Source organism: Lissotriton vulgaris, chromosome 8 (assembly GCF_964263255.1).
Source record: "Lissotriton vulgaris chromosome 8, aLisVul1.2, whole genome shotgun sequence".
NCBI classification, from domain to species: domain Eukaryota; kingdom Metazoa; phylum Chordata; class Amphibia; order Caudata; family Salamandridae; genus Lissotriton; species Lissotriton vulgaris.
This window is the reverse complement of record NC_141696.1, coordinates 1,144,058,464-1,144,075,025: the sequence shown is the minus strand read 5'-3', so window position 1 is coordinate 1,144,075,025 and position 16,562 is coordinate 1,144,058,464. Positions and strand designations below refer to the sequence as shown.

Sequence of the window (16,562 nt, the reverse complement as noted above, 5' to 3'; positions counted from 1 at the left end):
CTAAGCATGTTGGCGGCTTGCTACCACACGCTAGGTAGAAAGGAAGGGTGCTTTTCATTTGTAGCACCTTCTGTTTTTATTGGCTATCTCGGATCTCTTTTAATTGAAATATGCTAGAAGTCTCTTCGGCGCGTACTTCATTCAGGCAATCTTGATTAGTAATCCTTGTCATGCCTCGACGGTCGCCTTATAGTTCAATTGACTCGAGCCAGTATATAGGATATATACAAGTATAAGGAGCAGATGAGATCAAGCAAGAGAAGTGCACCAGGGCTAAAGCTATAAACCAGGCTTCATGGGCTGGAAATGCTAGTAATAAAGTCATCTGCATTTGCAGTGGGCATCTCTGCTAGGTAACAGGAAGTCATAGAAACAGGAATGTAGACAAACACACAGAGAGGGTTGGAGCAGTCAGAGTCTTTAGGCCATATGTATCAACATACCCTTTTGCGATTCCTTAATAGCGATTTTTAAGGAATCGCTATTTAGAAATCGCAAAATGGTATGTATGAAGAAATTCTCTATTTTTAAGCGATTCCTTAAAATTCCTTAATTGCGATTAGCAAATTGCTAATCGCAATTAAGGAATAATTGGAGGCCCATTGGAATGAATGGGAAATTATTCTCAATTTGCAATTCGGAATTTGCTAATCACAAATTGAGAATAATTTCAAGGGTGCAGGAGTTTTCTCAAGAACACCCTGCTGCACCCCTGAAAATGACATGTGTGCGCATATGGCGCACATACATGCCCTAAAGGCATGTATGAGCGTCACATGGCACCATTGGATTTTGAAAAAATGCTTTTTTTAAAGAATTTGCTACTTACCACCAACTAGAAGTTGGTGGTAATTTGCGATTCCTTAAGGGCATTTTGGAAAAAAAAAATCCTTGATACATTGCATTTCAATTCAATTCAATTCAAAGAATCTTTATTCGGTGATTAAAAAACACCATAAAAGCACACACATATATACATAATAAAAAATAATTAAACATTTCCAAGATCCTTTGTACAGAGTATTAACAAAGCATAAAATACAAACAGTGAAACAGTGTATGACACTTAAAAGGGATAAAATTAGAAGCATTTCATTATTCTCCCCTAGTAAGCCTTAAACGGATCGCTACCTTAATAAAATTCATGATACTACACAATGTTAAGGGGTCTGAAGCTTTCTGTAGAAATACTAGTGCCTCCCTAGCGTGAACCAATTTGTTTTTTTTTTAAGAGGTTTACAAGAAATCTGCGCCTGGGCATTGAATAAAAGGGGCAGAGTAAAACAAAGTGAAGGGAGTCCTGCGGAGACCTGTTGTCGCAGCCGCAGGGCCCCTTCTGTTCAATTGTTGTAGCAAATCCTGCTGGTGATGCCAACATAAATGGGAGAAGGTTCAGTCTGAAACGGCACATCAAGAACCTATCCTGTGCGTTATACATGAGGTACAAGTATGGCTCCATACCCTCCACGCTCTTCACTAGGTTATGGGCCCTCACTGTCTTTTTACACCCTTCAGCCTCAGCTCTGCATAGGTTTTTCCGCTCTAGAAAAATTTTCCCTACTTGCAACTTATTCTGGGCTACAATTGTTGCAGGGTTAGTAAAGAGGTTCCCAAAGCCTAATTCCTCTAGGGTGTTCTTCACATAATGGAGCCAGAGAATGCGCATGCATTTGTCCCTCTCTAAACAATCCGATAAGATTTCTCTACTGAGTGACGCATCAGGATTGACCCAGATTTTTAACCAGGCTACAATGGGCCTCAGTTTTACCAGGTCTTCTATATATGGCCTCCCTAACACCCTGTGGGCAATCAATCCGGCAGTACTTTGAGGCACCCTCAGGATTGATTTAAAGTATTTGTTTTCTTCCCGTTGGATTCTTGTGGTGTTGACAAAGCCCCATACTTCTGCCCCATAAATTACTTTGGAGCATGATACAGAGCTGTACAAGTTCATCACCGGTTCCGGGGACCATCTTCCTAGCCTCCTGCCATAGCTAGCTATTGCCCCGTTAGATGCAATCATTTTACCACAACGCTCCTCCACCAAGGAATCAAACTGTAAGGTGCCATCAAATGTTACACCAAGATAGGGAAACGTTTTAACCTCTTCTACAATGTGACTCCCTATTGTGTAAGTGAATTTGGAGGTAGTTTTTTTCCCCGCCAGGAGCACATAGGATTTACCCAAATTAACATAGAGGTCCAGTGCACCCATGAACTTGACGAATCCATCGATCAAGATTTGTAAGCTCCTGGGTGTACGTGCGATCAGCACCGCGTCATCTGCGTAAAGCAGAACAGGAATATGACGTGGCCCGACCCTTGGGCAATCTGCCTTTAGACCTAACAGAAACTGCTCCAAATTATTAATGTAAAGGGAAAACAAAAAAGGGGCAAGAATGCAGCCTTGTCGGACTCCACTCATACAGGGAAAAGAGTTAGTCAGCCCCCCCTCCCTGTTGAAACGGACCTTAGCCGTGGTGTCGCTGTGCAATTCCCTCAATATGTTAATTAGGCCCCTCTCTATCCCCATACTAAACATCATGCCCCACAAATTCTCCCTATTGACGTGGTCAAATGCCGCTGCCAAATCCATGAAACCCATGTAAATGGATTCATCACTAGCCATGGTATATTTGGCAGTCAGCATGTAAAGGTTCAGGCATTGGTCACTAGTGGACCTCCCTGTCCTAAATCCATATTGAGTGTCCGAGAAGATGTTATTTTCTTCGGTCCACTCGGACAGTCTGTTAAGAATTGCCCTTCCCAAGAGTTTTGCTGACACATCAATCAGGGAAATCGGGGGTAGCACTTGGGGTCGTCCCTGTTGCCCTTCTTAAAAATCGGCACAATTACCGCTTTGGACCAGGACGGAGGCAGGCCACAGGAAATAGCAGTGTTGATGACCCTTGTCATTAGCGGGGCCCAAAGTTCAATGCTACTCAAAAACAGATCTGTGGGAATTCCATCGGGCCCCGGGGCTTTATTTTTAGTCAAACCCTCTATCCCTGCAGTGATCTCCTTGATGGTGAATTCAACCGGTGGAGCCTGAGTTGGAGTAGCCGATAACTCTACAGTGGTGCCAGGCTCATGGTTATACAGACTCCTATAGTGGGTGACCCACTGTTCTGGGAGGATATTAGCCCCTATCTCCGGGGTGTCTTTTTCCTGGAAAGTTGGGTTATTAATAATTTTCCAGAAACCCGCTAGATCCTCTCTTTCCCCTGCTTCTCTTAAATCTGCCCACGCTTCTGCCTGCAAGACAAGTTTCCTCCTCTTAATCTCTTTTTTATAATTTTCTCTGCACGCCTTAACTTTATGGGGGACCCTTGGTTTAGATTTAAGACAGCTTTTCAACTCCCTCAGGGCTTTGGAGCAATCTTTATCGAACCATCGAGGATTCCCGTGGTTCTTTAAGGGCACACTAGTCTTTAGTAGACCGTTGATCAGATTAGCAATCTGATCGAATGCATCCAGTAGCCTCAATCCGTGAACTTCTGTGTCTAAACAGTCATTGATGGCAAGTTTGCCGGCGTCCACCAGGTCCTTATAAAACTTTCCCCCGTCTATTTTGGACCACTTTAGTCTCCTGCCTTGATCTGTTGCCCTCTCAGTGATTGTGCGTTGGACTCTATTTCTTGAGCCCACCCTGTACAACAACTCCAAGACAAGGGGGTTATGGTCACTGAAACCACTCCATTCAATCCCTGCACTGATTATCTTATTTATCAGAGATCTTGAGACCAGGATATAGTCTATGAGGGATGAGCATCCTCTGCCCTTAAATGTGGGTGGGAGTGTACCATCCTCCTGCGTCCCCATCATATTAATAGTATGCTCAAGATCATACTTGAGCCGGAGCGTACTGAAAGCTAGCCCTGTCGGCGTATGGGAAAAGTGCGGCCCCTTCTCCATGGGGCATTGGGACCAGTCTGTATTTATTTGAACCAGTGCCGGGCACAGATGGCAATTATAGTCTCCCATAACCAACAGTGCATGTGGCTGCCCCTTTTTTTGGCCCGTTGTTTCCTGACCCAACCTGTGATCCAATTCAGCGGCAAGAGGAGTATGGGTTCCCGCTGTCTCATTGTTGTAGATATTAAAGGCTACAAATCTAAGCCCCTTCCCGGAGAACCTAACTGCCTGAATCCTATGGGAGTTCCAGTCTAGGCAAGAGCAACTGCCCGGAAGGCCCAGGTCTATATAAATAGATAATCCTCCCATGGCTCTCCCTGACCTTGATTTTTGGGCGGGTACAAAGAAACACTTATACCCTTGCAAGTGGAAGTTATTCTCCGATGCCCAAGTCTCCTGCAGACAGATTACATGGAATTTCCTAATATAGTCGAGCCATTCTTTGTTATTAAATTTTCCAGCCAGACCAGCTATATTCCATGAGATAATTCTCAATGCCTCGCCCCCCCTGCTCCACTCCCCCATGGTGCCCCCTTTGTAACTCACACCCTGACTTTTCCGTGTCCAGCCCATGTCCCCCTCCTATACATCCAGTATCTACAGCCCTAGGTTCATCCAGCGCAGGCATCATACCCCAACTCGATGGCATTTGCTTTGCCGCAGGACTGTGCTCCTCCAACTCTTCTTTCGAAACCCCTTTACCCCCTTCTCCCCGAGCACCATTATCCATTTGTCAATCTACCCCCTCTAGGCCATTCAGACAATGGAACCGGTTAAATGTATGAAGAGGTGGCTCTGGGCGGCTGAATACTGGCCTGGGGTTAAATTCGTGACGATCGCCCCTCCGACCAACCCTTTCCCAGTTATCATAGGTTTGAAGCGTATGTGCAGGGGCAGGGATAGGGGGAAAGAAGAAAGACACATGAAGGGTTTGAATGGTTGACACCTGCGATCTATTCTTTCCCTGGCATATGTGAGAGACAGTTCCAGCGTCCCTGAAGCTCACCAATATGCAATCCCCTATAATGGATTTGCGTGTTCTCCCCACCCATGGAACCCTTCTGACCATTATAATTTCATTATTTAGATGCACTGGCAAGGGTCTGTTCAAGTTTAGCCACTTAATTACCCTGCTTTTTAGGGCACAAAAATCCTCAACTTCACCCACCTCTAGCGGGCGAACGCCCGCCATGACTACAGTAAAGTCATTTGCCTCTGGTGGTAAGTTAGGTCTAAGTGGCCTGGGGGGAAGCTTCATTAGTGGTGTTAGTGCGGCACTATCTGTAGGCTGTGCTGGGGGAACAGAGTTTACAGGGGGGGTAGGCCCAATGGGATTAGATGACTTCGTTGGAGCAGGGTTATTTCTCTGGGATTGTGGTGGGGCAGCCACAAGCGCAACCTGCGTCGGGGCTAAACTCATAACGCTTTTTGGGGGCTGTTTAGGGGCTGTTGGGGTGGCGATGAGCTCAGGGGGCCTTCCTTGAGAGTTGACCGAGATTTTCATGCTACTTAGTGTAGCCTCCAGGATGGTTAATCTAATTTCCACCTTTTTAATGCTTTCACTAATTGGTAACAATAGTGACCTGAGCAGAAATTCCAAGTTGCCTAGCGGGGCGACAGAAAGGGGGGCATTAGCAATGTTATTTGCTATATCTTTAATCAAAATGGGGGCCAAACAGTCCTGTGCAGCAGGTTTAGGATGTGGATCATCCACTGTTGTCACAGTCGGTATGGGGGGTTTAGATGACTTCCCAAACTCGGAGTGAGGGGTTTTGGGTTTATTTTTTCCCTGGGCACACTTCGTCTTCCTCATGCGTTTGTTTGGGGGGGCCCAAATACTCCTTGTGCTGCAGCTGGCTTAGGTTTAGCTTTCCTAGGTTTCGGGGCTGGGGGAGGTTGAGAAATTAGATCAATAGTCACCCTGCTTGGGCTTATGCTGCTCACTGGGGTTGAACTCGTGGGTGACGCTAGGGGAGTTTTTGTACGATCCCTCAGCAGGATTGGGACATCATCTATTGGGGTCAACTCTTCACTAGGCGTGGTGGGATATTCTCCAAGGGGTCTATTTTTCAGGTTATCTATTGAGCGTCTCCGCTCAGCCCTGAGCCGGTTTAAGGTACTCTCCTTGTCCCCATCCCCCACAGCCCGAGGAAAGTAATTCTCTAAGGTCTTATTTTTAACTCCTCCCTGCTTCATGGGGGTGCTTTCCCTTGCCGGGGACGGCATGGCGTCTAGGGTTTAATAAAGACTATGGGGCACTATATCGGTTAATTTGGACCAGAAGCCAGGAGACAAAACCAAGAGAGTAGGCCCAGCCCAGTCTACTCCGGCCTAGGATGGCCTAAGACGGTCCCGCCCTTGTCCCGGGCTTCTCCCGGCGCCCTCCCGCGCAGCGGAGTCATAGTGCAGTGATAAGAGAGAAAGAGGTGGGGCGGGGCAGTCAGGGAGAGCGACCCAGGTGTTGTGGGTTGACCTCACGCAGGGACTCCTGGGAGTTTGAGTCCCTGCGGGTCCGCTCGCAGCCCTGTACTTGCCTGCCAAAGTCCAAAGTCCGGTGTCCAGAAACGGAGCCCCTCAATCCTCAGGACGCCTCTCTCCACACCGCGAAGCGGGACCCGCGGAGCGGGTCCGGCGAGGAGCTGCGGCAGAAGAGAAACTCCACAGGTGCAGGGAACAGCCCACGACGACAACCAGGCAAACAAGGAATCCCACGGCGATCAGGAAGGAGCCCGCTTTCAAGTGCTAGGGCGGGGGGCGGGGCAGTCAGGGAGAGCGACCCAGGTGTTGTGGGTTGACCTCACGCAGGGACTCCTGGGAGTTTGAGTCCCTGCGGGTCCGCTCGCAGCCCTGTACTTGCCTGCCAAAGTCCAAAGTCCGGTGTCCAGAAACGGAGCCCCTCAATCCTCAGGACGCCTCTCTCCACACCGCGAAGCGGGACCCGCGGAGCGGGTCCGGCGAGGAGCTGCGGCAGAAGAGAAACTCCACAGGTGCAGGGAACAGCCCACGACGACAACCAGGCAAACAAGGAATCCCACGGCGATCAGGAAGGAGCCCGCTTTCAAGTGCTAGGGCGGGGGGCGGGGCAGTCAGGGAGAGCGACCCAGGTGTTGTGGGTTGACCTCACGCAGGGACTCCTGGGAGTTTGAGTCCCTGCGGGTCCGCTCGCAGCCCTGTACTTGCCTGCCAAAGTCCGGTGTCCAGAAACGGAGCCCCTCAATCCTCAGGACGCCTCTCGCCACACCGAGAAGCGGGACCCGCGGAGCGGGTCCGGCGAGCTGCGGCAGAAGAGAAACTCCACAGGTGCAGGGAACAGCCCACGACGACAACCAGGCAAACAAGGAATCAATATTTGCGATTCCTTAAATGCAATCGCAAAATATGGAATGGCAAATTTAGCGATTCCTTATTTTGCACCCAAATTGTTTGATACATACCATTTTGCGAAAATGGGTTCGCAAAGGCCGAAATTCTGCGAATTTCGGCGTTTGCGAACCCATTTGGCCTTGATACATATGGCCCTTTGCCAGGTGGAGACAGCAGGATATTCAACTCATCGGCCTATGTCAGTGGAGGGATAGAAATGAGGACCCTAGAAATCAATTTAGGAGGAAGAGGCATAGGTAGTGCATACCTATATGGACCCTGCCGGATTTTTTTGTCTATATACCGGAGATACGTTTGCAGACATTCGCACCTGTCCATCAGGGTAAATTCGGCTGTAAAGTTGTGGAAAAGGTCATTAAAAACTTACCAATTTTGCGGAAAGCCTCTGTGAGCTCCTGCATCTCATCTTCTGAGATATGTGTGGCCATGTTTTCTTCACTCACAAGATCTGCAAGAATAATGATTATATTTTAATTTTTTAGTGGCCAAAGTGACAACTATTTTAAGATCTGATTCTCAAATTAGTTACTTGCTTGAAAGGTGAAACCTGGCAATTTTCAGAAATATTAATGAGCAGTTTTCTTTCTTTTCTTTCTTGTTATTTTCTTGGCATTTTCCTAGTCGTACACTTCACACTTCGTTCCCTGCACACACACACACACCATCCCCTCCGAGTTTGCTAACCTCATTCCAGACCAATTTGTTTTCTGGTACCAACCAAGTGTCCTTTCTTTTTTCCTTAGGCTTGAATCTCCTGCCCTGTCTTTCTGACTCGCTCTGTTACTGCACTTGTACATTGCCGAGGTTACCAGGAATGCTTTGCTGCAATGGCTCTGTTACGTCATATACCGGTGCAGCCAATAAGCATTTGACCTAGCTCTCAGCCATTGTGAACTGCCCTGTTGCCGCATTTGCACATTGCCATGGTTACCTGGTTTGCCTTGTAGCAATGGATCTATGACATCACGCATTGGCAGGGCCAATTAATATAAAAGATATAAATCTGCATTACTGCCCGAATTACGCTGCCCTTTTTTGCAGACAGGAGCTCTTTGACCCCAATCTCTTTAGGCTAGTGAAGTTCCAGTGTGTAAATGATGAACTAACAGTACACATTTCGAATTATGTGCTAGCATTTCTGCCAGGACATTGATGAAAAGAGCCTTTCAGCTCTTCACCTTTTAAAGTACATTATGGTGGTAGGCTGCAAGGACACTACGTGTTAACCTTTCTCAAAGCTTGCTTTTTTGCTTTCCATCCATGCCTGCCCTAGCACTAGAGAGGACCGATTGAGGCATATATTTGCCACTTAATTAGAAAAGAGAAATTGATGCTATAAACTTAAAAAATACATTGAAATTAAGGACTTTGGCCTAACAACTATCATCACAATATTCTGATTATCAGTTCCACTAACTCAGGCCTGGCATTTGCTGCGCTCAGTATGTTGATAGCCAGTCCTTCACACTTTTTATCTGGCCTTGAGAAAAGCAGATCCTCTTCTTTTTAGGTTCCTTCTCTAGTCTTATCCTCTATTCTTTTAATTTTTTAACACTGTGTCCAAAATGTTACAGGTTAACCTGCTGTACCTCCAGTGGTTAATTAGTTAAAAAAGGGCCTAGGTCTTTGTCAGGAGGCCCCTGCAGCATGCATCAACCATTGCCCCTGCCAGCGGTGCCAATGCCACACCAACACAACCACTGACCACAATTCAGAACCATTCCATGCCCCAAAAGTTATAAAAATGGCGTGGGCAGCAGTATTTTAATGGCTATGTGATAAACAAGTGTTGTTGTGCTCATCTTGACATTAGACAGACATTACCACCTTGTGAAAGACTCTCATAAATTCTGGTGTTGACAATTAAGTGCCAGTGTCGAGCACTGGAAACCACCGGCTCAAATTAAGCGCTATATACTTTGCTCTTCTTAGTGTGTTTGAAAAAGATTTTAATGACAGGCATTTTCTTTCTGAATGGCTACACCTACACACTGCTGGTAGATAGCCCACACACAAGACAGGTCCCTGAACCCAGACACTGGCTTCATTTTTGTAATTGTACCTAGGAGGACGACCTGGTCTTTAGTAAACCTCCTTTTCCCTCTACTCTGTTGTGATTTTCCTTATTATGACATCATTCTGTAACGCTGGCACCTCTAAGGGTGCTGCTACTTCTGCTTATTGCAGCAAGACTGCTAAGGCCAATTGTAAGTGCAAATAACTTCTGGTGCCCTTCTCCAGCGTCAAAGGGGCACAGGCCTCTAGGGAAGTTTGTGGAAAGGCCCGCGTGGTATAGGGACCCCCCACAAGGACTATTTAACAGTGGATGACATGAGGATGATGCCTCTGATTCTTCACCTATCTGTGAAGGTGATGATAATACTGATGTTGATGCTGAGATGCTTGCTTACCTTTCTTTGACCTCCTTACTGCACCTCTCCACTGCTTCAGTTTGTCTGGCCTTTCTGGTTGCCCCTACAGCCTCTGCCCTGGACTCTCAAGATAGACATTTATTATGTCAATTCTCAAGAGATAATTAAACAACAAGGGGTGGTGATGGACAGAGTTTCTGAATTAAGCAGAATACTCTCACCCAGTCAAGAGATCAGGGCTAGATCCAACACCGTTTTTTAGCTCACTGCACCATCCCAGCTCAGAACCTGGCTATATGCAAATTAGTCTGTTCCTGTCCCAGTGCATGATGGGAACAGGGCAAACCAAACTACAAAGCCAATTCTTTCACTGGGAAGGAAACAAGCTTCCGGGGACCGGTTTCTGGCATTACAGCCGTCTTCGGCCCGGCTTGCTTGAATCCTGATGGTGCAATGAGCAAGGGACTCACATCTGAGTATACCCTTCCACGCTTATGGTGGACAAAATAATTAAACAACAAGGGGTGGTGATGGACAGAGTTTCTGAATTGAGCAGAATACTCTCACCCAGTCAAGAGATCAGGGCTAGATCCAACACCGTTTTTTAGCTCACTGCACCATCCCAGCTCAGAACCTGGCTATATGCAAATTAGTCTGTTCCTGTCCCAGTGCATGATGGGAACAGGGCAAACTAAACTACAAAGCCAATTCTTTCACTGGGAAGGAAACAAGCTTCCGGGGACCGGTTTCTGGCATTACAGCCGTCTTCGGCCCGGCTTGCTTGAATCCTGATGGTGCAATGAGCAAGGGACTCACATCTGAGTATACCCTTCCACGCTTATGGTGGACAAAATAATTAAACAACAAGGGGTGGTGATGGACAGAGTTTCTGAATTAAGCAGAATACTCTCACCCAGTCAAGAGATCAGGGCTAGATCCAACACCGTTTTTTAGCTCACTGCAACATCCCAGCTCAGAACCTGGCTATATGCAAATTAGTCTGTTCCTGTCCCAGTGCATGATGGGAACAGGGCAAACCAAACTACAAAGCCAATTCTTTCACTGGGAAGGAAACAAGCTTCCGGGGACCGGTTTCTGGCATTACAGCCGTCTTCGGCCCGGCTTGCTTGAATCCTGATGGTGCAATGAGCAAGGGACTCTCATCTGAGTATACCCTTCCACGCTTATGGTGGACAAAATAATTAAACAACAAGGGGTGGTGATGGACAGAGTTTCTGAATTAAGCAGAATACTCTCACCCAGTCAAGAGATCAGGGCTAGATCCAACACCGTTTTTAGCTCACTGCACCATCCCAGCTCAGAACCTGGCTATATGCAAATTAGTCTGTTCCTGTCCCAGTGCATGATGGGAACAGGGCAAACCAAACTACAAAGCCAATTCTTTCACTGGGAAGGAAACAAGCTTCCGGGGACCGGTTTCTGGCATTACAGCCGTCTTCGGCCCGGCTTGCTTGAATCCTGATGGTGCAATGAGCAAGGGACTCACATCTGAGTATGCCCTTCCACGCTTATGGTGGACAAAATAATTAAACAACAAGGGGTGGTGATGGACAGAGTTTCTGAATTAAGCAGAATACTCTCACCCAGTCAAGAGATCAGGGCTAGATCCAACACCGTTTTTTAGCTCACTGCACCATCCCAGCTCAGAACCTGGCTATATGCAAATTAGTCTGTTCCTGTCCCAGTGCATGATGGGAACAGGGCAAACCAAACTACAAAGCCAATTCTTTCACTGGGAAGGAAACAAGCTTCCGGGGACCGGTTTCTGGCATTACAGCCGTCTTCGGCCCGGCTTGCTTGAATCCTGATGGTGCAATGAGCAAGGGACTCACATCTGAGTATGCCCTTCCACGCTTATGGTGGACAAAATAATTAAACAACAAGGGGTGGTGATGGACAGAGTTTCTGAATTAAGCAGAATACTCTCACCCAGTCAAGAGATCAGGGCTAGATCCAACACCGTTTTTTAGCTCACTGCACCATCCCAGCTCAGAACCTGGCTATATGCAAATTAGTCTGTTCCTGTCCCAGTGCATGATGGGAACAGGGCAAACCAAACTACAAAGCCAATTCTTTCACTGGGAAGGAAACAAGCGTCCGGGGACCGATTTCTGGCATTACAGCCGTCTTCGGACCGGCTTGCTTGAATCCTGATGGTGCAATGAGCAAGGGACTCACATCTGAGTATACGCTTCCACGCTTATGGTGGACAAAATAATTAAACAACAAGGGGTGGTGATGGACAGAGTTTCTGAATTAAGCAGAATACTCTCACCCAGTCAAGAGATCAGGGCTAGATCCAACACCGTTTTTTAGCTCACTGCACCATCCCAGCTCAGAACCTGGCTATATGCAAATTAGTCTGTTCCTGTCCCAGTGCATGATGGGAACAGGGCAAACCAAACTACAAAGCCAATTCTTTCACTGGGAAGGAAACAAGCTTCCGGGGACCGGTTTCTGGCATTACAGCCGTCTTCGGCCCGGCTTGCTTGAATCCTGATGGTGCAATGAGCAAGGGACTCACATCTGAGTATACCCTTCCACGCTTATGGTGGACAAAATAATTAAACAACAAGGGGTGGTGATGGACAGAGTTTCTGAATTAAGCAGAATACTCTCACCCAGTCAAGAGATCAGGGCTAGATCCAACACCGTTTTTTAGCTCACTGCACCATCCCAGCTCAGAACCTGGCTATATGCAAATTAGTCTGTTCCTGTCCCAGTGCATGATGGGAACAGGGCAAACCAAACTACAAAGCCAATTCTTTCACTGGGAAGGAAACAAGCTTCCGGGGACCGGTTTCTGGCATTACAGCCGTCTTCGGCCCGGCTTGCTTGAATCCTGATGGTGCAATGAGCAAGGGACTCACATCTGAGTATACCCTTCCACGCTTATGTTGGACAAAATAATTAAACAACAAGGGGTGGTGATGGACAGAGTTTCTGAATTAAGCAGAATACTCTCACCCAGTCAAGAGATCAGGGCTAGATCCAACACCGTTTTTTAGCTCACTGCACCATCCCAGCTCAGAACCTGGCTATATGCAAATTAGTCTGTTCCTGTCCCAGTGCATGATGGGAACAGGGCATACCAAACTACAAAGCCAATTCTTTCACTGGGAAGGAAACAAGCTTCCGGGGACCGGTTTCTGGCATTACAGCCGTCTTCGGCCCGGCTTGCTTGAATCCTGATGGTGCAATGAGCAAGGGACTCACATTTGAGTATACCCTTCCACGCTTATGGTGGACAAAATAATTAAACAACAAGGGGTGGTGATGGACAGAGTTTCTGAATTAAGCAGAATACTCTCACCCAGTCAAGAGATCAGGGCTAGATCCAACACCGTTTTCTAGCTCACTGCACCATCCCAGCTCAGAACCTGGCTATATGCAAATTAGTCTGTTCCTGTCCCAGTGCATGATGGGAACAGGGCAAACCAAACTACAAAGCCAATTCTTTCACTGGGAAGGAAACAAGCTTCCGGGGACCGGTTTCTGGCATTACAGCCGTCTTCGGCCCGGCTTACTTGAATCCTGATGGTGCAATGAGCAAGGGACTCACATCTGAGTATACCCTTCCACGCTTATGGTGGACAAAATAATTAAACAACAAGGGGTGGTGATGGACAGAGTTTCTGAATTAAGCAGAATACTCTCACCCAGTCAAGAGATCAGGGCTAGATCCAACACCGTTTTTAGCTCACTGCACCATCCCAGCTCAGAACCTGGCTATATGCAAATTAGTCTGTTCCTGTCCCAGTGCATGATGGGAACAGGGCAAACCAAACTACAAAGCCAATTCTTTCACTGGGAAGGAAACAAGCTTCCGGGGACCGGTTTCTGGCATTACAGCCGTCTTCGGCCCGGCTTGCTTGAATCCTGATGGTGCAATGAGCAAGGGACTCACATCTGAGTATGCCCTTCCACGCTTATGGTGGACAAAATAATTAAACAACAAGGGGTGGTGATGGACAGAGTTTCTGAATTAAGCAGAATACTCTCACCCAGTCAAGAGATCAGGGCTAGATCCAACACCGTTTTTTAGCTCACTGCACCATCCCAGCTCAGAACCTGGCTATATGCAAATTAGTCTGTTCCTGTCCCAGTGCATGATGGGAACAGGGCAAACCAAACTACAAAGCCAATTCTTTCACTGGGAAGGAAACAAGCTTCCGGGGACCGATTTCTGGCATTACATCCGTCTTCGGCCCGGCTTGCTTGAATCCTGATGGTGCAATGAGCAAGGGACTCACATCTGAGTATACGCTTCCACGCTTATGGTGGACAAAATAATTAAACAACAAGGGGTGGTGATGGACAGAGTTTCTGAATTAAGCAGAATACTCTCACCCAGTCAAGAGATCAGGGCTAGATCCAACACCGTTTTTTAGCTCACTGCACCATCCCAGCTCAGAACCTGGCTATATGCAAATTAGTCTGTTCCTGTCCCAGTGCATGATGGGAACAGGGCAAACCAAACTACAAAGCCAATTCTTTCACTGGGAAGGAAACAAGCTTCCGGGGACCGGTTTCTGGCATTACAGCCGTCTTCGGCCCGGCTTGCTTGAATCCTGATGGTGCAATGAGCAAGGGACTCACATCTTAGTATACCCTTCCACGCTTATGGTGGACAAAATAATTAAACAACAAGGGGTGGTGATGGACAGAGTTTCTGAATTAAGCAGAATACTCTCACCCAGTCAAGAGATCAGGGCTAGATCCAACACCGTTTTTTAGCTCACTGCACCATCCCAGCTCAGAACCTGGCTATATGCAAATTAGTCTGTTCCTGTCCCAGTGCATGATGGGAACAGGGCAAACCAAACTACAAATCCAATTCTTTCAATGGGAAGGAAACAAGCTTCCGGGGACCGGTTTCTGGCATTACAGCCGTCTTCGGCCCGGCTTGCTTGAATCCTGATGGTGCAATGAGCAAGGGACTCACATCTGAGTATACCCTTCCACGCTTATGGTGGACAAAATAATTAAACAACAAGGGGTGGTGATGGACAGAGTTTCTGAATTAAGCAGAATACTCTCACCCAGTCAAGAGATCAGGGCTAGATCCAACACCGTTTTTTAGCTCACTGCACCATCCCAGCTCAGAACCTGGCTATATGCAAATTAGTATGTTCCTGTCCAGTGCATGATGGGAACAGGGCATACCAAACTACAAAGCCAATTCTTTCACTGGGAAGGAAACAAGCTTCCGGGGACCGGTTTCTGGCATTACAGCCGTCTTCGGCCCGGCTTGCTTGAATCCTGATGGTGCAATGAGCAAGGGACTCACATCTGAGTATACCCTTCCACGCTTATGGTGGACAAAATAATTAAACAACAAGGGGTGGTGATGGACAGAGTTTCTGAATTAAGCAGAATACTCTCACCCAGTCAAGAGATCAGGGCTAGATCCAACACCGTTTTCTAGCTCACTGCACCATCCCAGCTCAGAACCTAGCTATATGCAAATTAGTCTGTTCCTGTCCCAGTGCATGATGGGAACAGGGCAAACCAAACTACAAAGCCAATTCTTTCACTGGGAAGGAAACAAGCTTCCGGGGACCGGTTTCTGGCATTACAGCCGTCTTCGGCCCGGATTGCTTGAATCCTGATGGTGCAATGAGCAAGGGACTCACATCTGAGTATACCCTTCCACGCTTATGGTGGACAAAATAATTAAACAACAAGGGGTGGTGATGGACAGAGTTTCTGAATTAAGCAGAATACTCTCACCCAGTCAAGAGATCAGCGCTAGATCCAACACCGTTTTTTAGCTCACTGCACCATCCCAGCTCAGAACCTGGCTATATGCAAATTAGTCTGTTCCTGTCCCAGTGCATGATGGGAACAGGGCAAACCAAACTACAAAGCCAATTCTTTCACTGGGAAGGAAACAAGCTTCCGGGGACCGGTTTCTGGCATTACAGCCGTCTTCGGCCCGGCTTGCTTGAATCCTGATGGTGCAATGAGCAAGGGACTCACATCTGAGTATACCCTTCCACGCTTATGGTGGACAAAATAATTAAACAACAAGGGGTGGTAATGGACAGAGTTTCTGAATTAAGCAGAATACTCTCACCCAGTCAAGAGATCAGGGCTAGATCCAACACCGTTTTTTAGCTCATTGCACCATCCCAGCTCAGAACCTGGCTATATGCAAATTAGTCTGTTCCTGTCCCAGTGCATGATGGGAACAGGGCAAACCAAACTACAAAGCCAATTCTTTCACTGGGAAGGAAACAAGCTTCCGGGGGCCGGTTTCTGGCATTACAGCCGTCTTCGGCCCGGCTTGCTTGAATCCTGATGGTGCAATGAGCAAGGGACTCACATCTGAGTATACCCTTCCACGCTTATGGTGGACAAAATAATTAAACAACAAGGGGTGGTGATGGACAGAGTTTCTGAATTAAGCAGAATACTTCACCACCCCCTTTTCTGAATCGTTTTTGGCCACTATAGGTGTGGCAGGGTATACTGAGACATGAGTCCCTTTCTCACTGCACCATCAGGATTCAAGCAAGCCGGGCCGAAGACGGCTGAAATGCCAGAAACCGGTCCCCGGTAGCTTGTCTCCTTTCTGGTGAAGAATTGGCTTGGTAGTTTAGTCTGCCCTGTTCCCATGATGCACTGGGCCAGGGACAGACTGATTTGCATATAGCCAGGTTCTGAGCTGGGATGGTGCAGTGAGATAAATAACGGTGATGGATCAAGCCCTGATCTTTGGACTGGGTAAGAGTGGTCTGCTTAATTCAGACACTCTGTTCATCACCACCCCCTTTTCTGAATCGTTTTTGGCCACTATAGGTGTGGCAGGGTATACTCAGACATGAGTCCCTTTCTCACTGCACCATCAGGATTCAAGCAAGCCGG

The 16,562-nt window shown here is 47.4% G+C and overlaps 1 protein-coding gene across 1 annotated transcript in view; it reads right to left on the bottom strand.

The window, feature by feature from the left end:
- The window catches only part of LCP1 (lymphocyte cytosolic protein 1), a 203,954-nt gene that overhangs the window by 106,504 nt on the left and 80,888 nt on the right, over positions 1-16,562 (bottom strand). Inside the window, exon 2 of the mRNA XM_086935004.1 lies at positions 7,667-7,747. Coding sequence (XP_086791130.1) covers positions 7,667-7,727 — 61 coding nt within the window. The 5' untranslated portion in view covers positions 7,728-7,747. The remainder of the gene's footprint in view (positions 1-7,666; positions 7,748-16,562) is intronic.